The following is a 27,946-nucleotide window of genomic DNA, read 5'->3' as shown; positions in this document are numbered from 1 at the left end:
CGGCGCAGCGGGAGCTGAGGCGGTCCAGGGGCAGCGCTGTCACCCCCCAGCGGCGGGGCACCCGCCTCGGGGAGGGCTCCGAGGTGCAGCTGCGGGGAAGGAGGGGCTGGGCTGGGCAGGGCGAGCGGCGGCCCGAGGACGGGGGGTCTCGCCGCTGCCGTCCCGCGGGGATGGGCGGCGGCCCGGGGCGGGCGGCGGCGGGAGGGAATCTGGGGGTCCCCGGGCTGGGCTGGAGCAGGCCGGGGAAGGAAGGCTCGGCTCCTGGGCGGGCCGGCACCGGAGGCTAACGGGGGGAGGAAGGCGGAAGGGGGTGAGGGGAGTGGGACAGAGGAGTGATCGTTCGGGGCTCGGCTGGAAATAGGGTCTCCTCCCAAGGGAGATGAAAAAGGAAGTAAATAAATAGGTGGTTAGTGAGAGCATCGGTGGTGTTCTTTGGGAATGCTTTAATGAAGCAACACAACAATATGGGAAAGTGACTTTTTTTACAGGTTAGGATGTTCCTGTTGAAGCTCACAGAAACTGCCACTTCCCCATGTCACTCCAATTTTACCCTCAAGTAATCAGAAAGCTGCGAGAGTTTTTTTTTTTTTTTTTTTTTTTTTTCAATTTCTAAATCAGGAGAACTGAGGGGATTCTGTCAAGGCCTGTAAGTGCTGGTTCTTGAGTGGACAGGCTCTACTGTACTTGATAGGCTAGGGTATCCTGCTAGGGTTTGCAACAAATAGCTAATCCCCAACACGCAAGTGTATGCATTTATATTTATATCCCAGATAAAAAGAAGTACGTGCTCCAGGCTGTGGCAACTGCAGTTTCTCATCCGAAAAATTGACAGTGATGTGAAGTTGTCTAATTTATATAGAAAAGTAAGTAAAGGTTGGTTCCTTTTAGCAAAATTTGTTTCAAATGAGCATTTGGGGAGTGCACTGCTCTCAGTGTTGGAATGCAGATTATCCTGCTTTAGTTTTGCACGTGACAGCCTAGACAGGTACTATCCCTAGGCCCATCTTCGAAGAACTATAACAGTAAGACAGCAACAGATGAAAGGTTTTGATGAAAGCCCTGTTCAGTACAAGAATAGAAGTGTCAGATATAAGCCATGGTCATGGTTAAAGCTCTTGGCAGTGTTCCTGCCTGACTATCACCACTGAATCTCCTGTGTACAATTGTCATCTCAGGAGGAGTTGAAATGCTGCTTGCTGAGAATTTTTACTTCAGTAGCAGACAGGCTCCAGAGATTCTCTGACAGACTCTTGTAAGGTAATAACTGATAGGCTTTTGTGAGAGTACTGCAGCCTCTGTACATGACAAGGGTAAGATAATAATAAAGCCACCATGCTTTGGGCTTAGTCTAACTGCTTTCTTCCTCTTCTGTGAAGGAAAAGTTTTGTGCAGTTTTTATAAGGGAAACATTTGCAAGTGTAGGAAATAAATGTTTCTGCTTTTCTTATGATTCTTTTATATCTTTAGCACATCTTGTGGTGAGCATCTGAAGAAAGTGATAATGGAACTAATGATAATTCAGTGGGTTCTGCCATAAATGCTTTCTTATTAGAACTTCTAAGAATCTTATCTGCCTGAGCTGGAAATCACTGGCTGCTATGCTTACTAGACTGTTCTGTCCTGAAGGATCTAAGTTATCAACTTGAACTTTGGTTTGATTGCCTGCATCAATACCCTAGCTCAATTCCTTGTGAGGGAATATTCAATCTTACAAGAGTAGTAAGAGCTGTAGCACTAGGTCTTCCAGGCAGTAGCTATGCTGCTGCTGTATCTTTGGCTTAAATTCTGATATTCCGTTGAGTTCATACAGATTGTATAGAGGCTTAGTTTACATTGCTGGATACCTGCACCTAATACTTGTGTCAAGTGCTTGTGTCTTGTCTTTTACGGTAGGTTTTGACTGTAAAATGTGGTCTCTTAATACAGAAAATATGTTGTAATATAAAAAGGTAGACATGGGATAGTTGTTTTTTCCCAGATTCTAGTGCCTAATCTTTTCATTCTTTCATAGGGGGAAGCTGGGCCGGTATCCTCCATGGCCAGGAAAGGTGAGTGCCTCCCCTTCCCCCCCCCCCCCCCGAAGTTTCACCAAATGAATTTTAGTTAAAAATGAATATGAGTGGGTTTTTTGTTTGTTTGTTTTTTAATACAAAACACACAAATCTGAACTGTGAACCAAGCAATGCATGAAGGGCTTTATTTGATCTAGAAGTTCAGCCTGTTACTAACAGCTGTTAATTCAGATGGAATGAAAAGCAAAAGAGACCAGCAATTTATCCAGTTCCAGAACTGATTGTATTCCCCAGATTTAGCAGTTTAATCCCTATCACTTTCTGCAAGACATGTTTCTCTCCTCCCATAATAAATTGGTTACATACACTGTTTTAAATATTAGAAATGGAGAATCTGGTTTCTTGAAATACTGTTTTAGAGCTATATATTTTTTGAGTGATAATTTCAGAGGGGAGGAAGAAGAAGAGTTACATTTTCTCTTCTTTTTTTTTTTTTTCTGATGAAAGGCCAGAAAGATGTTTTATTTATTTATTTTAAGAGTTAAATTATATGTGCCATTCTTATCATTTCTCCTTCCCTGAAAGTACTGTGTTTTTATTTTTGGTGTAGGTATGAGAACTGTGCATGCTGAGATAACAGCATGCTACAGGGAAAAGTGTTGTCCATGTGGCTGACAACCATAAATACTTGGTTTCACTCTGGTTATCAGGTCCAGTTAAATTCGAGCTCCCCTGCAGTCTTTCAGCTGTCACCTGAGTAACAGAATGACTGCTTTTCTCTTTACTAATATTTTAAGCTTTGTAAGAAACAAATCTATTCTGGGGGTAAAGACACAGCTTTAAATGTAAATTTTAAAATAACTTAAGTGGAACAAGCTTTAACAAATGCCATTTGGCTTTCTAAATTTAAAAAGATTTCTCTTTTACCTATTGGGGATAATGATGTATCAGTGGAGTTTGGGTATTTTTGTACCCTGTTGCAGCGTAGGCATATCTAAGGAAATATATGGATTACATATTTACTTGGAAAACTTGTCATGAATTCAAGTTCTCTTCCTAGTGAAACTTTAAAAAAAAAAAAAAAAAGAACTATGAAACATAGTAAGAAAATCAGAGAGTATAAGTTTTATGTACTTGAAACAGTCTCTGTAACTTTTTTCTTTTAATCACCTTCAGATTGTTAATCCACCTAAAGATCTGAAGAAACCTCGTGGAAAAAAGTGCTTCTTTGTGAAGTTTTTTGGAACAGAAGATCAGTATGTACCTGCTTGTTTTCATCTGACAAAAATATTGGCCCATATAGCGTGGATATTTCATGGAAGAATTTTTTGCTAACGCAAAGTTTAGCTTTGCAAAAGGCGGTCTTTGATCTACATGCAAAAAGAATGTGACTATCATTGCATGTTATAGCCGCTCATGTGGGTGTGTGAGGACTGCAAAGACTTACGTACTCAAACATGTTAGGATTTTAGCTGCTACTGTGAAGGAAAGTTCTTGGTAGCTTGCCATTTTTATGGGAGTAGGTGTGATGCGACTGAGTTAGATTTAGCATGTAACTATGTTTGAGAAAGGTGCAGCAAGAGCATCATTTTTTTTCTGCTATAAGGATAAAACAGCTTTATACTTGTCATTCATAATAAGAACATACTGTCATGCCTGATGACTGAAAACATTCTTGCTGTGCTTTGGGAGGACTTTGCAGCATAGGAGAACCAAAACTATTGTAGACTACCTTTTCACAAGGAAAAAATTTATTGATTACAAACATGCATGCAAAATTATATTTGTTTTAGACTCAGATAGTTGCAAACTGGAAAAAAAACCACCCAGAAAATGTAGGCATTTTATGAAACTGAAAGTTATTTTGCTAGCTTTTCAGTTTTTCTATTTATTTGCTGCTGTTTTGTATTTGGTCATGTAATGTGGGAGAAAATTATAATCTTCCATAAGAGATGAGAAAACTTTTCTTTTTGAGAGAAACTACCAAGAATTGAGACCAAATAACGGATATTTCCTCAGGAAATTATTTTCAACTGACAGGTTATTTTTGTTTAATATTTAAAATTCAATTTTCCATTAAGAACTGAGATCTAAACTTGTTGGAGAGGGAGAGGATGCTGCATATCGATAGGAAGGTCTGCTGGATTTCTAGTAATGTAAGGCAAGTGAAGGTTGTTTTTTGTGGGGGGGAGGAGGGAGGGAGGAGGGAAGGTGGCTTTTTTTATTATCCATAGTCATTTGGGAGCTAGTCAGGTCCTAAAACTTGAGGAGACTGACTGTTCCTCTCCTGACTGTTCTTCATCTTGTATTGCATATTTTTTGGTGCAGATACAGAGATGTTTGTGGTAAATTGTATTAAGAGAAGCCTGAAAATAGTGGTTATAAATATAGGATACTCTAGCTGAGATTAGCAGCCTGATTGCAGGTGAAGAGGTCAGTACTGCAAAATAATTGGGGCTTATTACATGATTCTAGAGCTCAGGCTAGGGAAAATCCAATCAACTGGCAGACTAACATAGCCAAAAAAACCCCCCTCCAGCTTGTGAAATTTAATTAATCATTTCCTGTTGGGTAATCACATAATTTAGAAATTCAGTTGTTTTGACTGGCATATCCTACCTGAAAATTAAGTAGAAATAAATATTGTCCCCTTCAGTCTCTTTATAAAGCAGTATTTATAGACAGAAAAGATCGAAACCTGTGTGTGTTCTGTCCTGACCTGGGCCTTTAAAAGCATGCTGGTTAGAGCTGTTAGAGAAAATCCTTGTCTTTGATCATAGTCAAAGAACCAAATCAGGAAAAACTTAAATTATTTCACTTAGTCTGAGCCTGAAGGGAAAATCCTTTATTTATTTTGTGCAAGTAAGCTAATGTGTTTTACAGATACTTTTGTTTTAGAAGTTTATAAACAGTAAGTGGAAATAGCTAACCACCAGCTATCACTACTCTACAAAATGAACAAAATAATAAATAGTTGGATGCTAAGCTCTGATCACTGAATGTAATCTGTGGTGTGATGAGTACACTGACTCATATTGGAATTTTAGTGCAAGCCACTCTTGTCTACTTGTACTTCCCTCTTTCTGCCTCTTTGAAGATTGTAGGATGACATTACTACATCACAGATCCTTTTCTGTAGCTCTTCTGTTATTATCTTACTCTGTCAAAGTTTAACAGGTGACGATCTGGACATAAGCCATTTGACTACTGTCCAGTCTGTGTAAGATTAAGGCAATGATGGTTGGCAGGTAGAAGCCCTCTAATAAACTTCAGCAGATGTTTGCCAGCTAATTTGTCCATGGGCAAGCAACCTCAGGCTCTTGATAGACTTTTTTTTTTTTTTCTCTCCTGAGGAGTTCCAGATGACAGCTCTGGTCAAAAAAGCCACTATTTCAAGCTAGGAAAAAGTTGTTTCTTCCTGACTTATGTGGCTCCAGTGTGCCATACCAGATATTAAGGGGGAAGCTTCTTAGAAGTGTAAACTGGTAAACAATGTGACTTCATGCATCCGAACAGAGTGGATGGGTGAATGAAAATATACTTATGAGAGAGGTTGGCAGTTTTTTGGCATAATGGGTAGGTGGCATAATATGTAGGTAGGCTCTAGTTGTTATTTCTGAAATTCTGAATGGCTTAGGATACAGCTCAAAAGAGAATGCCCATTTTTCTTTACCTGTAACCTTGCATGTGAATTGAATACTAATACTTACTGGCCCAGTGTGATGCTGCAGTGACTAAGGAATAAAGCCTTCCAGTTAATGTAAGTAGTTTTGGCTAAAGATGTAAAAGTGAGAGTATGAACGCATTCAGACTGTGCTGTAAAACTTGGCTTTTAGTAAAGTTTCTGCTGAGCCCTATGCTCTTTATATTTATCTTGTTAGTAGAATTATTTGCTTCTATCACTTTTAAAGTAATAGTTTTTCTGCAAGATAACTATTTTGTATATGTGGAAGAGGTTTTTGTCTCTTCGCTGAAGTTGTGGAATACTCCTTCACTCTACCACAGTGAAAGCTGCATTGATGTTCATAGTAGTGATACACTACCCATGTCTTTTTCTAGGCGACTTCCTAGATTGTGATACATACACTTGTATAATGTATTCTCTTATTAACTTATTCTGCAGAGAGATTTTTCTAGTTTGCCTAGGAGTTCTTGTGAGTTCCGTGGCTGTCCTCTGAGAAAGTAGCATTAAAATGATTCTTCATCCAAAATCAAGAAAAGTTGATATATCCTGCCCATAGAGCTGGCAAGCACATAACAGCATCCAGTTACTGGAATATAAACAACAAATTTGATTTGGTCTTTCTGAATAGCAGAGGAACTCTGATCTCTTATCAATCTTCCTAACTGCACTTTTCAGATTGTAGCATCAGAAATAAAGGAACTCCTAAAAACAGTTTTGTGGGAAGTCCTTGTATGCCTTTCCCATAACAGAGTGCAACAATGCAAGAATTACTGTGGTATTTACACTTATACATTTATAACCATGATCCTGGGCAACCTGCTCTAGCTGACCCTGCTTCAGCAGGAGGGTTGGACCAGATGATCTCTGGAGGTCCCTTCCAACCCCAACTGTTCTGTGATTCTGTGATAAATTCATAACTATTAGTAATTAGAACTACTAGACTAGCAGGCCCATAGCCTACAAGTCTTATAGAAATTCTTAGTGTGCTTCATCCAGTTTAAAATATTCTAACGTTTCATTGCCTGTTTAGGAGTTTGTTATGGCATTGTCAAAACTAATAAATTATAGCTTTGTGTTATGAATGTGTCAGTACTCTACTTTGTTTCAGTGACATATTAGGGAGAGTTCTACAGTCAGCAGGGCTGTATTCCGATGTGTATGTGCATGCATGTACATGTATGAACACATATGCACACACACACATTCACTGTATTCACTTAACTCATTGGATGTACTTTAATAGCCAAATGGTCTTGCAAGTCATAGGTATCAAAGTCTTAATAGCAAGCTAGAACAGCCCATTCTCACTTTTTGCCACATCAGTACAAAACTAAATAGTCTCACTAAATGCAGTGAGGTCAGGGGTCACTTCCTGACTTGATATATTAAGGAAAAATCAGAGGAAGTTTGCAATCCAAGATAAGTATAATCATCTGCAGCCTATTTCCATCAGACACAGTGATTTTCAGCGCAGCAGTCATTGCTTTCCCATCCTCCATATCCTGTTGGAATGTTAACACCTACCCTCTTCTTCTGCCACTGTTCTCCCTGGCTTCCAGGGGAGAGAGAAACTTTTGGATGTAGTCTTATAACACATTCTTTCAGATCCTAACATCAGAAAACACTTAGAGTTTGCCAGGCCTTGGATATGATACACTTTCTGGCTCCTCAGATTCCCAGAGTAAGCTAAGCAGACAAAGAGGATTAAGAAACATTGCTGGTGTTTTCCTGTTGGGTAAACTATCCCATGCAGAATTCCATATTGCCAAAGGTAGGCTGTTGTATGCTAGAGCTAACTGGAATGTCGCTATAACTCTGTAGGAAGAGTGTCATAGCTAAAAATCCATATGGTCAAAACTTTTTTACCCCTAGCTGACATCTCTGGAAGTGTAAGTACCCTGTAAAACTTCTTACTGCCTAAATTTGAAAAATCTAATACTTTACTTCTGTCAGTGTTTCCCTGCTGATTATTTTCTTTTGCTAAGTATCCTCTCTGCTACATGGACTGTTAGTCTAATGTACTGTAGTGTTTTTGTGCTCTTTTTGATGAAGACATTTATATATCGAGTTGAGAGTTCAGCCATTGGAGTTGTCTTATTGAAGAAAATTGGGGCAGTCTCTTCACAGCAGAATCACAGAACGGTTGAGGTTGGAAGGGACCTATAAAGATCATCTAGTCCAACCCCCCTGCTCAAGCAGGATCGCCTACAGCACGTTGCCCAGGACCCTGTCCAGATGGCTTTTGAATATTTCCAAGAATGGAGACTCTACAACCTCTCTGGGCCACCTGTTCTAGTGCTCAGTCACCCTCACAGTCAGAGCTTTTCCTTATGTTCAGACGGAGCTTCCTGCGTTTCAATTTGTGCCCATTGCCTCTTGTCCTGTCACTGGGCACCACTGAGAAGAGTCTGGCTTCATCTTTATACCCTCCCTGCAGATATTTGTACACGTTGATAAGATTCCCCCCTCAGTCTTCTCCAGGTTGAACAGTCCCAGCTCTCTCAGCCTCTCATCACATCTGAGATGTGCCAGTCTCTTAATCATCTTAGTGGCCCTTTGCTGGACTCTCTCCAGTAACTCCATGTCTCTTACTGCAGAGCTCAGACCTGGACTCCAGATGTGGCCTCACCAGGGCTGAGTAGAGGGGGAGGTTTACCTCCCTCCACCTGCTGGCAATACTCTTCCTAATGCAGCCCAGGATACCTTCCTGGCCTTCAGGACACCCCCCACCATGGCATACTGCTGGCTCATGGTCAGCTTGGTGTCCACCCCATCCTTCTCTGCAGAGCTGCTTTCCAGCAGGTCAGCCCCCAGCCTGTCCTGGTGCCTGGGGTTATTCCTCCCTAGGTACAGGACTCTGCACTTCCCTTTATTGAACTTCATGAGGTTCCTCTCTGCACATCTTTCCAGCCTGTCGCGGTCCCTCTGAATGACAGCACAGCCTTCTGGGGCATCAGCCACTCCTCCCAGTTTTGTATTGCTAGCAAACTTGCTGAGGGTGCACTCTGTCCCTTCATGCAGTTCATTGTTGATGATGTTGAACAGGACTGGACCCAGTATTGACCCCTGGGGGACCCTGCTACCTACAGGCCTCCAACAAGACTTTGCGACACTGATCATCTCAGCAGAAATTTACCTAGATTTCTGCATTTGTTTTTTATGCTGTGTGCTCATACATGCTGGGGTTGTAAGTAGCCAAGCTGTTTGCTTTTGACTTTCAAAGTTGATTTGTGTTAGCATTTAATGTAGGCATCTAAAATGGTACAACGTGAACTTTATGAAAACTTTTCTGGAGTTTACTTGCTAAGAGAAATTTGGAGTTACAATGCCACCATTTTGCAGCCCTACCTGTAAAGCTTGCAAAAAATGAGTGTATGCGTAGAGGTTCTGTCACATTCATTCCTACAATTTATCATTAGGAATTGGTATCTTTAGACTGAAAGAGTGACTAGAAAGTGTTTTTTGGGATCGTCTTATCTGTGCTAAGCTCGTATCACGGATTTGAACCTGACATCTCTAGCTGCATCTCTTCTCTGAGTCTTTATTGTTCATGAATAGAACATGAACTTTACAGTGAGAGGTGGTTTTGTAAGAATGTCATTTTAGAGGGAAGAAGGGAGGGTAAGGGGAAATGGGCAAACAGAACCATTACTAAAACATATCCTTTTAATAGTGCTCTTTATCATTTCACTTTCCATTTCACCCCTTCTTTATGGATATTAGATGACTCTGTGCAGCAATATTGATACAATCTCATCTTAAATACAACCTCTTCAGTAATGTAGTATCACCAGTGATTTTCTAGGGCATTAATTCATTGCTGAGTCAGGAGAGAAATAGTAGTTCCTGTTTCTGTGTTACATCCTTGAGACCTCTTATCTAAATATTGCTCTTTGGCTATGAGGTTATTGCTTAACAGAGAGATCTTCAGTATAAACATAAATGACTTTGGGATGTTCTTTAATTTTCTGGTGCTTGAAACATTACATGAAAATGCTTTATGGACATCTGATATCAAAAGACATATTTCTATCTTGTAGAAAGTAGTCCAAGTAGATGACACACAAAGGATAAATTGGAAAAGGCTGAGGGATACATACATCCATACATGCATATATATATATATATATATATATATATGTTTTTTTCTTTTCTGAGGCAGCATTTGAGGCTCTGTTTTCACTTGTTATTTTGTCTCTGAGATCTATTAATTCTTTGTCCCTGGTGATCTTAAGTGCCAAAATGCACCTTTGAAGCCAGGAGCCAGAAAGCTTTATGTTTCAGCTTTTCTCCATCCCAAAGGAAAAGTAATGGGAAAAGGAACTAATGGACACATGCAGTGAGGAAGGATAGGATGTGCAGGCTGAGAAAAACCTAAGAGAATGCCTTGGTAGAAAGAAGGTTGTTTTTATTTAGAAATTCAAATCTTGGAAATATATTTAACATGCTTTTTTTTTATAATGTACTCAAAAATCTTGTTTCCTGTGTGTGTGTGTATATAAATATATATAATGGAAAGGCTTCTTATGAGCTGATGTTGTCTAGTACCTTGGCATGCTTTGTCATTCTGAGTGCCACGCAGCTGTGCTTTGCAGTCTAAGTGGATTTTAAAATATGTTTCATTATAATGTCTGGGCAGCCAGGAGAGAATCTCTGCATAGCTCTTGGAGTGTAAGTTGTAGTCTGAGAAGTACCAGTTTGATTCATTGTAGAAATGCTAAGTCAGATAGCATGAAGAAATTGTAAACTAAGCAAAAGGATTGTGTGCAAAACAATACTGGGTTCTGTTTTAGGGCTATGGTGGAATCATGGAGTAGATTATACTGGCAGTATGGAAAGAATGCCAGTATTGCCACAGGCTTTTCTAGCGGGAGGTCTTTTCTGTCCGTATGCAACTTGAAAAAGTTTCAGTCTGCCTTCACCAAACTGATTTCTGACTGCCAACAATGGCTAATGCTGGTAAAGAGAAACTACTTCATGGAATTTTAAAGGATTTACTGAGCTTTGTGACTTTGTGAAGAGCAGCAACCAAGATCCAGCAAAGGTGCTGGTCCTTTTTTATCTTCGCCTTTATGTTCAGTTTAGCTGTTATGGCATGATTCTTACAAATGGAAGCCTGAAAAGGCAGCTACAAAACCACTTCACCTGCTTGCAGGAACTAGACGGCACTGGAAAACATTTAAAATGTATAATTGTGGCTATTCTCTGTTTATAAAATAGGGATGTTTTGGAGTCAGGTAAAAACAGCTCAACTGGTTTATGCTGTGTTCTGTGCTGCTGTATGCTAAGAAGCACTGTTGGCCATCCTAGCTCAGAAAATCTCTTCTAAAGCTTATACAGGACTGTTTTCAATAGCAGGGTGGAAATAGCTTTATAATAGTGTGGCAGATAAGCCTGGGCTTGAATTTGGTTAGAGATGAAGGTAGTCTAAACTCTGAGAGAGCTACAGGAAATTGTAAAAGCAAAAGCATTCCCCCGAGCCATGGTTGAAGAGTGATAGAAGAGTTTAGCAATCTGACAGAAAGTGAAGTTGTCACCCTGTACTTGAGAGCTTATCCATTTGGTAAAAGTTGAGAAGTCCTTTGAAGCAGCAGTGGAAACAGTGAGGTTGTTTGAGTTTCCTCATACAACTCAAGTGAATTCTCTGCTACTGCTAAATCATGAAATACATTAGTACCAGTTTATCTTAAATCAGATATCAACAATAAAGAAAAATGTTCTTTTTCTCAAAAGTGAAACTATTGCTTTCGTACAGTATATCAAGGTACATCAGAAACACACTGCAGTGAGGTATGGTGTTTACGCTCACTTTATTTGTGGTCAGCTGTATTGTGAGGTATCTAATTTTGTATTCATTCTTCCTGTTTTTGCAGATACTTTTGTATACCCAATGTGCTTGAACAAGGGGTTGGTTTGTTAGTATTAAGTGACCTCTCCTTGCAACAGCCTTAGGAAGAAGATTCATATTAGTAGCTACTTGATGTGGAGGCATTTGATTGTGGTTGTTCTTCCTGATGATATAAAAGCAGTCACTCTGATGCCTTTGCTCTGAACAAGTGCCTGTGATCATATCCAAAAGCAAGCTTGCTGACAGATCATATGAATAATGCTTAGAGCGGAGCAGTGCTAATGCAAGAGGGTATGAAACTTATGAGAGAAGCCAAGTGAAAGTGCCAGAAGAAAGTGAATGCAGATATCACAGCCCTTCAGGTTATAGAAAGCAAGTGAGTTTGGGCTGCTATCGTCAGTTGCTCCGGGGAAAAAACTGTATCTGTGTATTTGTAGAAGTGGGATGGTTGAGGAAGTTGCTATCTGGAGAATATAACTTAACTTTTTTCTGGTTTCTAGTGCTTGGATCAAAGTGGAGCAGCTGAAGCCTTATCACCTTCACAAAGAGGAAATGATAAAGATTAACAAGGGTAAGCGCTTCCAGCAAGCCGTGGATGCTGTAGAGGAGTTTCTTAGAAAAACCAAAGGCAAGGACCAGGTGAGTGGGTGGTTCTTTACTGTGTGTATCAAAACAAGTCTTGGCATGAATAACGGTCAAGTGTATTTTTATCTGAAATAAGTTGATTTTTTCTGGCAAGTTGGGGGGTTTGGGGTTTTGTTCCCTTTTTTTTTTTTTTCCCCCTATCCTCTCCTTCCTCCCCATTCAGTCTCATTTGGTAGAAAAAAAAATTGTTATACTCATGGAGAAACTGAAGAGGCTAATTGATCTGCTTATGATGATTTGTTAAATCAGTCTTAAGTCTTGGGCTAGAATTTGGTATTTCCTAATCTTGTCTTTAGTATACTGGAAGCGCATGCAAGTGCACACACTCCTAGTGAGTCTTCAAGTGGCCTGTTCTGTTAATCAGTTGCTCAAACTGATGTGTTTTTGCAGGAGAGCTAACCAGGAACTTCATTCACCGACTTCAAAGGGCTAACAGATATCTGTAGTTTTCATGTTACTGTGCAGTTGGTTTGCCTGATAGTAATCAGCACAGGGTTCTTCACATCCTTGGTTTTGCATGAAAATCATTCAAGCTCTTCTCTTCTTTCCTTACCATCTTCTATTCTGTAATCTCTCAGGCGTCTTCCCATAACTCCAATGAAGAGAAGAATCGGCGTAATTCCAGTGAAGAAAGAGGCAAGCAATCTGCTGGTGAAGAGAAGCGCAAAGCCAGTTTGTCTGAAGGGAAGTTGAAGAAGGGCACAGGGGAAGGAAAAAAGAGGGTCTCTTCTGTATCGTCAGAGAGAGGATCAAAATCACCTTTGAAAAGAGCCCAGGATCAGAGCCCCCGAAAGCGGGGGCGTCCACCCAAGGATGAGAAGGTTTGTGTTGTGCATGTCCACCAGTGCCCTGTGGACTTTACAGATGGACTCTAGGGATGACTGGCACCTTGGCTAACAGGCCAGCAGGAAGAGTGCGGTTCAGTATCAATTTTTTTAAGCTGTTCCATGTTGCTTCTTCTAGACATGTTGGCTGTCAGATACCTTTGGCGAGCGTATTGTTGATTCTTCCTGTGGATTTTTAAGTTAGTCATTCTGAGTAGCTCTGTTAGTATCTTTGAAAGAGCTTTGAGAGCTGTCTCATGAGACTCCACCTTCCATCTTGCCATCCCTCAAGTTCAGTTTGTGTGGGAAGGATTAGTGAGGAGATGTGGGCCTTCATCTGATTCCTGACTTCTCCCATCTCATCTCATCTGCTTTGTGTGGTTAAGTGATTTATATTCATTTAACTTCACCCTCAATACTTACTGAGGGTGGAGTGTTCTTCAGGGCTGAGGCTGAAAGAAGAAATTCTTGTAGCCTGGGGAATCCACCAGAAGAATTAATTGTATTTATTTCGGCTTCTATGCTATTGGGTATATTTTCAGCATCCATGATAAAGGTCTAACATCTGAGCATTATAATTTTATTCCCGTTATTTCTGGATGTCTTGGCAGCAACAGCAGCCAGCAATATTTTGTCTACCCTCATCTAGAATTCCAGCATTTCATTTTCATTATGGACCTCACTGTAGTGGTCCAGATCTTTCTTTTCTAAATGGATAATTATTTCAATGGATTATTACAATGCACATGCTCCATCAGAGACTACACCAGAAGACCGTTGGGAGACTTACAGCTGATACAGGATGTGGCAGCCTGCTTCCTCAGCAATGCTTCAGAGGGATCACATTATGTGTGTGCTTCACAGTCTTTGCTTTCAGTGCACTTCAGGATGCAGCTCAAGATGGTAGTCTTTGATCTCCAAAATCATGAATGGATTGGCCTTAACTGGTTGAACAGCAACCTTTTTCTTGATGCCTTGGTAGTAAAAGGAAGCTGATTGTCCCAGATACTAGATATGAAGGAACTGCTGGCAGAAGATGTTTAGCAATGGGGTACTGATTCTGAGGTTTCTTTCTCATCTGCCTCTTTTTATTTTTTAGAACCAGCTTCTAATAAATCAGGCCATGCAGCCGAGCCCATCAGTTTCTCCTTTTGTGGGGGGAAGGGGAGGAATGGATGCATACTTATGGATTCTTACTGATAATCATGAACCTCATGACTTGACTGATGCAGGAAAACACTTTACTAGCAACATATTTTCCCCTTTCCAAGTGTGTTGCTATAAGCACGTTGTACTGTCAAATATATCTGTTATGATAAGCCACTGGGCCTTTTTTCTGATGCAAGATGCTTTTGTGTCTTTGAGCTAAATTCATTCTGAAATTGATCAAAACTAATGGCTGGGAGAATTCTGATCGTGCTGACACACTGCATGTTTAGTTTTACTGCATTAGCTACCTTGCGGCATCGGAGAGGTTGGAGTGAGCTAATTGTGGCAGTAGAAATTACTTTACTGACAAATTGCAAGTGGCATGGATTCAAACAGCTTATCATAAAGAGATGGCGAGCGTGAGCTAGTTGATAAATGCCTGGCCACAGACTGTGAAAATAAGCAGGCTAATGTATGAAGATAACCTTACTGCTTCTGGAAGGGTAATATACTGACAATTAAAGAAATCGTCATAAAAATATAATAGTAATACCATAATACTATTACTCAGCCTGTGAAAATAATTTTAAAATCTTTTCTTCTGATTGCCTGGTTCTCGCAATTTGCTCAAATTCTTAGCCCTGAGGGTAGAAAACTTTAACGTCATTGTCCTGAATTACTGCACTGTTGGGTGTTGGGTTTTTTTTCCATCACAATCTAAGTTCTGGCTTTCTGAGTAATAAGGATGCACAGAATTCAAGGATCCAGTCATTGCTGAGGTGTTCCATGTCTAGAAATGCATGGCAGGCATACATGATCATTCAAATAACTCACTTTTAAGCTTATGTGAATATTTTCAGAGGACCAACATGACTTTGTATATATCAGAGCAGATTTCATCCACACTTTACCAGTTGAAACAGCAGCATGGGCTCTAAAGAGAGAATTCTAGCATGCAAGCTCTCCTCTAGACTGAAATTGCATTTTAAGGTTGGAGACTGAGGTCTAGATTGCCCTGTCAACAGATGAAACAGTGGCATCAATCTGGGTCACTTCCAACAGTCTCGCTCTTAGCTTTTTGGCAAATAGTGCTCTTCTCATGTGGCTTTGTGTGGACACTGAGGTATATTGTGCATTTGCAGGAAGTAATTTTGGAGGGGAGAGAATGTGATTCCATTTCTGAACCCTCACTTCAGGAAGATAAAACCTACTATGTAGAAATCCTGCACAGTCCCTTCAGATAGTGGTAAAGACCTATGTTTTAAACTGTGTGTCTTGGGGAAAGAAGAAAGAGAAATCCTAATCTGCTCAACAATAAAACAGTGATTCATTAAATATTGTATCATCATGGCATTAGAAAGTAGTGCCTTTTGAGTGAGTGGGGAGCAGTCCTCATCTCAGTCCCTATTTCATGCATTCTGCTAACTTTAGCAGATGTGACTGTATCAGATTCATGCTTTGAAGGTTTTCCCTCAAACAGGTTGCTACTTTATACACGTACACACGCACATATAATGATGGTGGAGGATTAGAAAARCTGAGATGTCTGTCTGATTGTGGTGATGTTCTTGACCCCTTTGTTTAGCTTTTTGCATCCACCAGAGGGAAATGCTGGATCAAGCATGTTCATTTGCTTCTCTGCTCATTGCGTGATTACACAAATGCAATGACTCCTCTTACACATGAAGAATGGATTTTCCAGAAGTCATGTCTGTGGTTGAGTTCCTTTGTTGCAGGTTCATGTTTTCTTCACCTCACCTGTGCTGATAATGCACTGTGTGCTTAAATATGACCTCTTCATGGAATGGCGTGTGAAGTGGAAGGCATTTGTAGTGCTTTTCAAAACTCTGTATGTGTGCTGTTATGATCAACGTGGTGTGGCCAACCATTGAGCCAGATTGTAAGCTCTTTCTGATCCTCCTTGTTTCTCCTCAGGACCTCACAATTCCAGAGTCAAGTACAGTGAAGAGAGTGATGACTGGAACAGTGGCTGGATTCAAATGGCCGCCAAGTGTCAGTGAGGTGAGAAACCCTAGGTTTGCTTTACAGCAGAGGTGATCTGGGAACTGGCAATGGTGTAGAAACAGATATCATGGGGTAGTTTGTTTAGAACCTTTTGACTGGGCTCTGAAATGGTGGGAGCTTCTCTTCCTCCTTTAGGAATAAAATAAGATGCTATGTGATTCTGTACTGTAACAAAGACGATATCCTGGGCAACTGGTAAGTATGCTTGGAAGTGAGATTTCAGTCATTGTGGAACCATTTGTAGATTCATGTCTAACTTGCTGCACTTGTTTTTGCTTTTTTTCTTTGTTTGTTTGTTTCAAAAGTATTTTTGGGACTAGCTTCCCAAAATTGGAGGTGGAGCAAAGGCATTCCCCTGAGCCAGAGTGAAAGAGTTTCTGGATAGTGTGGTGTTGGGAGGTTTACTTTGATTTTCCTCATAACTAGCTGTTGAAAACCTTTCCTTTTGTTTATAAAGAAACATTAATCAATAAGTCAGAGTAACAGTAGTGTGACTCCAGGCTAATGCTTAGGATGCTCATCTGAGAGATGAGGTACCTGGACTCCAGTCCTTGTTGCTGTGAATGTGGGTTTGCCGACATCTGACAGAGCTAGGATTAACCTCCAGGCAACTCTCAGAATACTGCTTTAAGGAATTCCTTGGGTGCTGGAAAATAAAGTGTTTTCCTTTCCTTGGGAGAAGGAGAAAATAGAATATGAGATCCCAGTGATGCAGTTGAGTGGCTGAACCGGTGAATAGCTTGATGAGAGGGAGAGACATCTCTTCCTCCCCTTCTTAATCTTGCTTATAATCTTCTTTGGTTTTTCTGTAGATGCTTGAAAATGGGGGGGGTTGACTTGAATGACTGTTTTTGAGAATGAAACACAATATAAACCGCTTAGTTGAAACAGGCTGCTTGATAAGCTGTCATATACTAAGTATTTCCTGCTTAAATGATTGAGAGAGCAAAGCAATTTAGCTGTGGATGCTCTGTGATGCTCTGAGAGTGTTTCTGAGCCTCTGCTTTTCTCTTTGTAGCCCATGAAGGACAGTGACCCACACTTCCATCACTTCCTACTGAGCCAGACAGAGAAGGTGAGGATTTGGCAGACAGGATCATACCGCTGGTCTGTCTAGCCTGGCAACCTGCCCTTTGCTGGGACTAAGAGCTACGGCTGTACAAAGAGTATGCGTAACCAGTTGAGCAATTCTGTGCTTCTGGGGCTAGAGGCAATGAGATTCTCTCACATGCAATCTTGTAGTTCAATTAGTTCCTAATCTTGAGGTTTAGAATAATTTAGCATTGAGGACAACAAATAGTTTAAGTCATTAAAGATTATCTAGCACCAGGATTTGATAGATCTGTTGTAGTGAATTCCGTAGACTGAACATAAGAGGTAAGAAAAGATATTTTCGTGTTTAAAAACCCTGTTGTTCTGGTTGTCTTGTACAGTTGTCCTTCCGGTTTCTCATCGGAATGAACTTGTTAATTAATTGAATCTGGTGGGAGAATTTCACAGGGCCAGAAAAGTTCCATGTAAAATACAGTCAATGTGTATCACAAGAGTCAGGAGTGAGTAGTCTTGCAGGATTTTATCTTCAGCCAGTGAAGATCAGGAGGAAAAGAGATCAAATTAAGTGAAATAGGATTTGTACCTAGCAGAGGATCTGGGCAAAGCCAGAAAGATTAAGAGCAGCTAACTGTAAGTTCTGATGGGGCTGTCAATCTAGATGAGCTCACAACAAGCAACACAGGGGAGGAGCAGCCTTTATCATACCTCTTGTTGAAAGCCCTGTGCCTTCTCATCCTAACAAAAAGGCTTTGCTTCCACGACTGCATTGACATACTGAGCACAGGTATGAGGCAAGGTGCTCTGTGGTAGGCTTTAGGGATCTCTGTTTTCTTTGTGCCAAATGTGAGAGTAGGGAGGCCCTGGCTCCTTGCCTCTAGAGTAGTCGGCTATGTGAACTGCAGAGAGGAGTTTGTAGTACCTGCATCAGAAGAGAAGCTGAAGTGCAGGGGTGGGGGTGGGAAGGGAAGAACTTGGTACTTTGCAGTAGGTTTTTGTTTTTATTTTCTCCCACTGAGGAAAGCCTGAGAGTTTTCCTGCTTTGCAGATGGTGGTGTGTGGGTGAGCTGCCTGTTTCCTATGTAGCAAGGATATGGTCTGTTTGCTCAGCGGAGCAAATCAGCACCATCCTTCCCCTGAATGTTTTGTCCTCTCCATACAGCCAGCTGTCTGCTATCAAGCTATCACAAAGAAGCTGAAGGTTTGTGAAGAGGTAAGGCAAATCTTGGCTTGGTTGGATTTTTATTACAGTCGTAAGTACTTGCAGTTCTTCCAGAGCTGTATGGTTGGTTTTTTCAGGAAACAGGATCCACCTCCATCCAGGCAGCAGACAGCACAGCAGTCAATGGCAGTATCACGCCTACAGACAAAAAGTAAGATCTCCAACGCACTTCAGCCATTTTCCTTCCTTTTCCTCCTTCCCATCTCACACATGCAGCCATTATCCAGCTTGTCACTGCAAATAAATAAACCTAATGTTTCTCTCTAACTGCTGATCTCCTATGTCCTTGTGTGAAACTCTGGTTTGAATGGGGGGGAGGGAGGCAGATAGATACAAACAGGCACTGTACTATAGAAAAATTCAGCATGAGGTCTGGCCCGGATGCATTTGCAGTTCAGGGCTTTCCTGCAGCTGCCCTGTTCCTGTAGGGCATGTTGCAGAACGTGAAGAAGCAGTATTTCTGAATGCCGTATGAAGCAGAAAGATAAAAGGGTATCTTTCTCCACTGGTGTCTGGCAGTTGACTGGGGTTGTTTAATTGCTATCTTGAGCATGTAGAAGACAAGAGGAAGAGGGAGGCGTGTTCTCCCAGCACAGGAGCTTTGCTACGTAGCATGTGAGCCTTCTGGTTTCTTCTAACGTCCCCCCTTCTCCTTTCTAGAGTGAGAGAAGCCTCAGTTAAGCTTCCTGTTTCACTCTGTAACTTCCGCTCTGTTCAAATTCAGCTCAGGCCATAGCCTGCTGTTTGCCGTTAGGGTCGTTTTCTTGGCATGCGAGTTCTCAGCTGTACTCAAGGGGAACCAAAATAACAATGAAGCTATTCAGGTAAAACAGCCTCTCAGAAAAGTGTGGTTCAGAGGTGGGTTGGAATAGAAAGAGCATCTCTTCTGTTGGATAGACTTGAAAATAGGCGGACCTTGTTTAAGAAGCTATAGTGACTTGCTCTGACCTGCCTAGTTTACTTTAACAAAATAGAGCATGACTAGCTGCAAGTTGGAGTGCACGTGGCTTGCTAAAAGCCACGGTGCATCTGTAGGTGGCTAATTCTGAAGAATTAACTGTGGGGGATTGCAAGGCAGCTTTCATTGTGAACTCGGACATGTAACTGAACACTTCAGCGTTTCCTGCTAGGATCATTTTTTTGCTATGAAGTTGTATGATGTATAAAAAAATCCCTGCAGCCACAACTGCAAAGCAATTCCTCTTGCAGGGTAATTATAGGGAAGGAATTTGTTAGTGTGCTATCTTTTGGGGGGTTTTCTATTTTTTTGTTTTTTTTTAAACAAAACAACACAAAACCTTTGCCAACTCTTGAGCAGCTGATATCTGAAATTATTATCACTCATGCTGACCTGTACAGGCCTATTATTTCCTTTATTTCTGTGTCTGTCCAAAATCAAGTCTGTGGCGCAGGGACTAGGTCTTTGGTCTGTGTGTGGTGCTTAACCCAGTAGTCTTTGCTGGGCTTTACAAAAATAAAAACAGTAATGTATCATTCAATGGTATAAACAACCATTTTACCCATGACTCAGTATAAAAATCAGAAGATAAATTCGAGAAGCATCTGCTGATCTCCAAATGTTCCCTTTTTCTCTTCAATAAGACAATGGCTGACAAAAGAAAGCACAAAAGCAGCAATTTTAGTTTAGAAGAAACTAAAACCTTTAATCTTTAATTAATCTTCTAAAGCAGACTAGAACACTTTCTTCAGGAAATTTTTATGGATATTTCATAGGTAAAATAAATACCAGCTTGCTCTTAAAGCCTAGTATCTGCCCATTTGAAATGGGTGGCTTAAAAATTCTCTTATTCTAACTGTGGCTGCAGTAGAACATATTTTTTTTGCTTGTGATGTTCCAGGCTTTGCTCTTCATCGTTTCAGGACCATGAGAGGCTGACATCAATTGCTTTCTGTTGCATGTTCCCTTTCCTGCGTTGATGCTTATCTCTTCCCTTCAGGATAGGATTTCTGGGACTTGGCCTGATGGGAAGTGGCATTGTCTCCAACTTGCTGAAAATGGGTCACACTGTCACTGTCTGGAACCGGACTGCTGAGAAGGTAAGCATATGCTTTAGCTATGGATAGACAATGCCTTTTTAAACGTGTACACCATCTCTAGCTCAGGAAGGCCCTGGGTCACCATTCACTGGTGCCTGGGAGAGGATACTGGGGAAACACAGGTATTGCCTTGTTCACAAGAGAAAAACAAGGCTTGTCTTGTTCTAATATTTTTTCCTAAGTGTTTGTTGATGGCCACAGTTGACTAGATGGATCTGTAGTCTGTCCTAAGAAAGTCACTCTTAGGTGAAAAGCCCCCATGTTGCTGCCCTTTTGTATGAGATCAGAGAGCTGCCAGAAAAGTTACAACCATATATCTTTGTTGAGGAGTACAATGTATAGTGCCTCTAGGAGATCTGCTAATGTAAATTGCCAAGTCATCGTTCGAGTTTGACAAAAAGACTGGGCTTTGAGGAGCTGCTTCTAGGAGTGGTGTGGTGAGATGTGCTGTTTGGCCACAGCTTCACCTAGCTATCCATTGTGCTGTTCATGTTGCAATAGTTAAAAAGTTCATTTGAAAACCTGCTGGGTCATGATGAGACAGCATGAGAAGGGTTTTGTATGTATCTCCAAAAGTAAAGATGGAACTGAATGGTTATGCACTAGTATTCTAGCCAGTGTTCTTCTCTTTTTAGTGGACAAAAAGTGGGTAACTGGGGGAGTGGTTGGTACTCAGATGATGTTGCAGAATATCAAAGGCAAAAATGGCACTGTGGTTACTTCCTTAAAATGGATTAAAAGAGATTTTTCTAACTGCAAAACATAGATACTTTGAGGGGAGTGGGATAGGAAGGACCTAAGATCAGCTGTGCATGTGCCTGTTTATTGTCCAGCAACACTTTTTACTATGTCTATTTACCAGCTTTTTCCTCATCTTTCCTCCAAAAACTGCGGTATTCAATCTTTTATGATTTCTCCCAAGTGATCTCTTTTTCTGTGTCTTTCTCTCAAAGTTCTTCACTTTAGGATTCAGAAAAGTGGCAGAGGAGCCCCTGGTGGTGGTGGGGGAACAAACAAAAAACCTCAGTTGTTACATAGTTAATATGCCAGGCCTGACTCACTTTGCTTTGGGTCCAGCCAGAAGAGTATCTGTTACAGCAAAACACTAGAGAACCCATTTGCTCTGTACTTTTCCTTACGTTTGGATTTATGAATTTTGCAGTGTGATTTGTTCATCCAGGAGGGGGCACGGCTGGGAAGAACCCCTGCTGAAGTTGTCTCCACCTGTGACATCACCTTTGCCTGTGTATCAGATCCAAAGGCAGCAAAGGATGTAAGGATTAGCTCTTATTTTTCCTCCACTACATAGACTGCAACATACAGTCACTGAATGCCCATTCTTATCCTACTGACCGTGGTAGCCTGGGTCATTCTGGATGCTGAGCAATGCACCTGTGTAAAAGTAAATCCCCCCCCCCCCAATCCCACTTGTTTGAAATAATACTTGAGGGGTAAGTTTTGATATCCCTTTAGGAGTCTGCCACTGCAGTGTTAGGCTTGCTTGAACTGCTGTCCTGCAGGATTGGAGTTTCTTTGCAGACACCCTATTGCTTTACCGCTCTTCTGTTCCCCACAGCTGGTACTTGGTCCGAGTGGAGTGTTGCAGGGGATTCGCCCAGGGAAGTGTTATGTGGATATGTCCACCGTGGATGCAGATACAGTCACAGAGCTGGCCCAGGTAATAACATTGGACCAAACTTCTAACATTTGTGATTCAACAGCAGTGCTGCAGTTCTTGTTCAAAGCAATTAACTGTTGGTTAATACAGACGTCTCTTAAGACGTTCAGGCTTCTTTTGGAGGGGACTCAAGTCCCAAGCAAATGAGACAAAATAAATTGTCAAATCTTGTCCGGTGAACAAAATTGGATGATAAATACTCTGATGATAACAGCAAAGCTTGTAGACTTCTCAGAGGTGTCATCTGGCACCATTGCAAGCAGCCAGTGAAACTTTATTCCCTTAAGTATATAGCCATATTGGTACTCTGTAGCAAATTAGAGGAGGAAGTACTGTCTGGATGAATAACTGTCTTAAATTGATAAAGTGCATATTCTGTTCATTTCAGATGTTCTAGTTGTGGGAAAAGAGAGTGTGTTCACGTTTCATTCTGTAGAAGTATTTTTATGAAGAAGATTTCTCTATTTTTGTAGAGAAGATTTCTGTAAAAGAGAAGTACTTTGAGTGCTTCTGACAGGAGAGTCTTTGATTTCTTCTTTGACATCTTGATTGTTTTTCTCTGCCCTAAAAGCAGTATGTGTTGTGGGGGAGCAGGGAGGGCTGTTAATTTTGGTGAAGTCTTAAGCAGGCAGCTTGGAAGCAGGAGCATATAACATATGAATTTGGAGAATGCAGAGTCATGCCTGTTAGTGAACCTCTGACTGAAGGTATGTGTCAAAGGCCTTTTATCTTTGGAGAAGAGGAAGGTAACACAAAAGTAAATCTTCTGAGATTCGTATGCTTCACATACACCTTTAGCGTTGTTCCTTGGCTATTACAGGGTGCAATGGCAAAAGCATGCAGGCTCAGCTGCTGAAAATATGCGCAGTAATGATGGGGGACAGAGAAGTACTAGTGTTCCTGAGAGTGAGAGCAGCTTTTGGTCTGGGGTACCCTTTGCTGGATGCAGTGCATTATGTATTAGGTATTTTACAGTGCTTTGCTCTCCTGTTTGTATGTCTAAACTATTTGCTCTGCTTTAAAATTCTGTCCTTAGGGGTAGGAATGCCCTAAACAATGTTCTTGCTTGCAGTGCTGCCTACTTAGCATGGATGCCTGCTGTTTATGCACAGCTAAACAGAGATATTCTTTTTCCAGGTGATAGTGTCCCGGGGTGGTCGCTTTTTGGAAGCACCAGTCTCAGGAAATCAGCAGCTGTCTAATGATGGGATGCTCGTGATCCTGGCGGCTGGTGACAGGGGTTTATATGAGGACTGCAGTAGCTGTTTCCAAGCGATGGGGAAGACCTCTTTTTTTCTAGGTAATTGAAACACCAGGGGCCTGGTAGCAGTTTCTTAGTCAGTACGAGGACTGGGATGTCCAGAAAGGAGTCTGAGAGATGCACATATCATCTTTGTAGGCCACTGGTAAGAGAGGCTGTCTGTCTCCTGTCCTCATAGGCAGTATGGGGAGCTGGCCTGCACTTCTGGAGTTTGACCAGCCTCAGAGCCTCCAACCTAAGTTTTCTGTTTAAAATATTGGCTCATCTTGGAGATTCTGTGAAGCTTTTTATTCTAAATTGTACTTTGTTGTGGTTTCTCCCTTCCTTTAAGTGCTTGGAAAATGAGTAAGGTTTCTGAAGTCTTTTGGGCAAAGGGAGAGCTGCCAAGTGCTTGGGAGCAATACACAGAGCCTAGTAGTGCTAATCCTGTGTGGGATGGGGGAGCAAGGCTTCTGTATTTCTTCTGGAGGAATGCCCAATGGTATGTCTCACTCCCAGGTGAAGTAGGCAATGCTGCGAAGATGATGCTTATTGTGAACATGGTCCAAGGCAGTTTCATGGCTACGATAGCAGAAGGACTGACACTGGCTCAAGTGACTGGTCAGTCCCAACAGACCCTTCTGGATATCCTCAATCAGGGACAACTTGCCAGCATCTTCCTGGACCAGAAGTGCCAAAGTAAAGTTCTCTTACATTGTTTTATTATACGACACATTTGCCACAACCTAGGAGCAGTTCAGTTAATGGTAGAAGGGAGAAGGTAATCATCCCATTTTCATCAGCCTGGGATTCTGGGTATTTTAAGCATTCTGGAAATGAAGAGCTGAGTTCCCTTCCTCCCCATTTATAGCCAGGGCTTCTGAGAATAACACCCCAAGCTCTGCATTGCCTGCAGCGGGCTGAGGACTTGAGTTGACAGTGATGACTTCAGTGGGGCAGGGTAGTAAGTGAAATGGAGGGCAAGCTATTTAGAAATCTGAGCTCGTTTTATCAGTGAGTGGTAGTGACATTATCTTCTGTGGCCGGATGAAGATAGAGAGCAGAGAAACAGAAGAACTAAAAGCAGTGTTCCTGGTGATCAGCATGGGAAAGGGAAGTTTGGTGTTGTTTTGCATGCTGTTGCAGTGTGTTAGGCTTGATTTACTTTTATCATGCTTTTTTTTTGCACCCCATTCTCTCTTACAGATATCTTGCAAGGAAACTTTAAACCTGATTTCTACCTGAAATACATCCAGAAGGATCTTAGATTAGCTATTGCTTTGGGTGATTCTGTCAACCACCCAACTCCTATGGCAGCTGCAGCCAATGAGGTGAGAGTTGTTCAGTGCTGAGATGTATGTTATTCAGTATTTCTTCAATAGGTAGAGTTAGAGCCATTTTCCAACAGGAGACAAAATTTAAGAGCGGTGTGGTCTCTAAGACATGGCAGCAGGGACTGAAATATATTTTGGGTAGGAGGGAAGTGGATCTGATGCGATTGTGGAAGCCCTTAAAATGTCACCTTCAGTAAACACAGATGGCCTAAACAAGGCCCAGCATGTTCTGATCTGTGCTGTTCTAATTACTCGGAGCACTATGCAGTTCTCTGGTTTGCAAAATAATTTCTGCCAGAGAAAGTCTTCCCATGGGCGTAGTCACTGATCCTTTTCCAATTTCTCTTCTCTAGGTCTATAAACGAGCAAAAGCATTGGACCAATCGGACAACGATATGTCTGCAGTGTACAGGGCCTACATCCACTAGGCTGCACCATTCTTACTGTTAATACTATGATTATTGATTAATATTATTATGATACTGGGTTTTAACTCTGGACCAGTCCATCTCTGTCTCTCCATTTCCTTTTATACACAGACTTTGAGATCTGCTGCGAAGGCAGCTGCTGCGGTGAGCCTTCCCCTGGTGGCAAAAGGGAGGGAGGAGGGGGCTCGGATTGTTGCAGTCTGATTAGAAAATCCATGCCATGCACTGACAGTCATGGAACAGGACAGTGGCGGCTTGTTCAGAAGCTCTGAGGCAACTCTGCCAGAAATCTGCTGCTTGGCTGCTTTTGTTTTCCTCTTTGTATGCTTGTCCAAGATGCTGTTTCTAATGATTCCTTTTCTCCTTTGCTGTGAAATAATGTGTGTGTTGGACTCTCTGCATCAAGGGGGCAGGTGACATATGTCCCATCTACCTGTGAATATCAGTAAAGGCCTTGGTCCCAATTAAGGTGAGGAGCATTCCTGTTCATCACCCACTGTTAGAGAACAAAGCACCTCCCATGGAGGAGAAGGGCAGTTCCAGAAGGTAATTGGGTTGCATGCAATGCTGTCTTGATTCTGTTTCCTTTTTAAACTTCCACCTCCCTGGCACCTTGATGGAGGAATTCCTCATACTGACAGGAAGAACCGATTGCATCCATGTCTTCCCCTGTACAGACAACTCTAGCTTAGGGAACACAAAGCTTAGTGAAAATGAGAGAATGCCAGTGTAAACATAGCCTCCTAAAAGGTTAATCACAGCTGCCCATCCCACAAACAGTATTGGAGATTAACATGTTTGCCTAGAAAACTGTAAGAAAAGCATACAGCTTAAAACTGGGCCAGAGGTATTTTGCTTGGTGAAGGAACAAACCTTACGGTTGCTCCTGGCCTTGGTTTATGTTGATTTACTTCTTGCTTTTCTTTTTTTTTATATGCCCTAGTAGTTAATATTTACAAAGGCTTCTTGGACTGTAGCAGTGTCACAAGCAGGGTGATGAGTCTGAAAGGGATGAGAGGAATGACTGTAGAGCCAAGAGTTTGAGAGTCTTGAGCTCCATTCCAGGCTCTCTCTCTGGCCTTTGCATGGTCATTTTATCTCTTAGCCTGTTTCCCCATCTTTAAAGGTGGGTGATAATTACCTACCTCAGAGGGATATTTTGTGTACTGATTAGTGATCTTTGTACATGTCAGATTTTCCATACATGTCTGTAATGTTGCTACTCTGGGTACAACACTAGTGCAACGTGAGAGTTTTCCCTGTACTTGTCACTCTGCTTGTGGCCAGATACCAACTTCTAGAAAGACTGATAAATAAAATGGGAGCCTAAGACTTCTGCTGAGCTCTAGCCTAGAAATGTGGGAATTGAGCTGCAATGGCCAATGCTTAAGAGCAGAGAAGCTGCCAGTGTTGACAGAGCAACCCAGAGTCCAAAGGATGCCTGTCTCTCTAAAAATGCATAAAGCATGGGGTTTTTAATTCTCTCAGTATTAGCCTTTTAGGAAGGTTCTTGCGTTTTAGATTTGAGAGTTAGTAAAATGCCAGTAAGAAGCTTTATTGGCCAAAAACACTTCTTAGTGACACAATCTCCTCCCTTGGGTTGGGGTTCTGAAAGAAAAGAAGAATTCCAAGTAGACTATGTTCCTTCAAATCCTTGAGGTCTGCCCCTCCCACCATTTTATGTTTCTAGGCACTTAATGGCTGTTTAGGGCAACTTTCCTGTGGCTCAAGATTTCTTGCCAATCCTGCTTTGGGCAACATGTGAATATGGCTCAGGGGCACCTCATTAAGAAGCAGAGAAAGTATCAGATACCCATTATGGAACATGACATCTAATTCCTAATGCTGTAAATGTTACTTTGTGTTGAATATTTCACCTCCGCTGATCACTATTATTTGTGGGCTAATATTGTATTATGCATTATGTCCTGTGGTGAACATCTAGTAATAGATCTGTTACACATCACTTTGCCTGTTTGTCAGTGGTATATGTGAACAATATTAGTTATACATACACGTTTCTTTGGCAGTACAACTGTCATCCTGCATGTAGATATTCATATTAAAGGCACATATAACTATCCAGGATAACCAGCCATTAGCCTGCTTTTGACATACTTACGCTTTCCCCCATCCAGCAGAACTCAGCAATTAGCATCGGAAATCCTTGGTTAAATACACTGCAGTTAAGAAATCACCTATGTGATTGTGTAGTGAGGGCATCTGGGGGAAATTGTGCATTTGGGGACAGGAGATGAGACCACAGGTTTTATAGCGTAAGATATGTTGGGGGAGGAAAGGTGGGGGGGAAGGAGATACTGTCTCAGATCCAGCCGAAGGATCAGAGCTGTGCCGAGTCAGCGCAGCAGTCCCTGGACTGTCCCTGCAGAGGCCTCTTGGAATAGATGGAAGGTGAATGGGTCTGAGCCAATGTAATCAAGGATCTCCCTCTGTTATGCCCTGTGGTGCCTCTGACAACGGTAGGTGTAAAAGCGGAGCTCTCAAGTCTCATGACATGTATTTCGTAGCGAATTCAAAGAATCGTATTTACGAGGGGCAGAACCACTCCCCAGTCGTCCTGCCGCTGCAGGTTTTGTTTTCCAGAAATACCATAGTTCTCAAAATGGAGACCGTTGTGTGCATGGGAGTGGCGGGCGCAGCCTAGTTCAACACTGTAATTTATCCTGTAAAAGCCGGACTGCAGCTTTCTGGCTAGGTAGGTGCATGTAGATCGGCTGGAGGGTGTGG

At 41.7% G+C, this 27,946-nt stretch overlaps 1 protein-coding gene across 7 annotated transcripts; it reads left to right on the top strand.

The window, feature by feature from the left end:
* The first annotated feature begins 700 nt into the window (after positions 1 to 700).
* Positions 701 to 27,946, top strand: GLYR1 (glyoxylate reductase 1 homolog). Of its 7 annotated transcripts, XM_026071586.1 has the most exons (17): positions 704 to 863; positions 2,012 to 2,048; positions 3,189 to 3,268; positions 11,571 to 11,921; positions 12,046 to 12,184; positions 12,769 to 13,011; positions 16,099 to 16,185; positions 17,207 to 17,263; positions 18,401 to 18,451; positions 18,538 to 18,611; positions 20,419 to 20,518; positions 21,681 to 21,791; positions 22,095 to 22,196; positions 23,334 to 23,496; positions 23,956 to 24,135; positions 24,643 to 24,767; positions 25,124 to 25,547. In XM_026071586.1, exons 5-17 carry the CDS (start codon positions 12,098 to 12,100, stop codon positions 25,196 to 25,198), a joined length of 1,455 nt encoding a protein of 484 aa, XP_025927371.1. In that variant the 5' UTR covers positions 704 to 863; positions 2,012 to 2,048; positions 3,189 to 3,268; positions 11,571 to 11,921; positions 12,046 to 12,097; the 3' UTR covers positions 25,199 to 25,547. The 7 variants fall into 7 exon arrangements, with proteins under 7 accessions (XP_025927375.1, XP_025927372.1, XP_025927373.1 ...); XM_026071587.1 differs by lacking the exon at positions 11,571 to 11,921 and having other exon boundaries at positions 702 to 863; positions 22,098 to 22,196; XM_026071588.1 differs by lacking the exon at positions 11,571 to 11,921 and having other exon boundaries at positions 703 to 863; positions 21,699 to 21,791.

The sequence above is a fragment of the Apteryx rowi genome, unplaced genomic scaffold (genome assembly GCF_003343035.1).
Source record: "Apteryx rowi isolate R43461 unplaced genomic scaffold, aptRow1 scaffold_329, whole genome shotgun sequence".
NCBI lineage: Eukaryota > Metazoa > Chordata > Aves > Apterygiformes > Apterygidae > Apteryx > Apteryx rowi.
The sequence above is the reverse complement of the archived record's forward strand: the minus strand, read 5'-3'. Positions and strand labels throughout refer to the sequence as shown.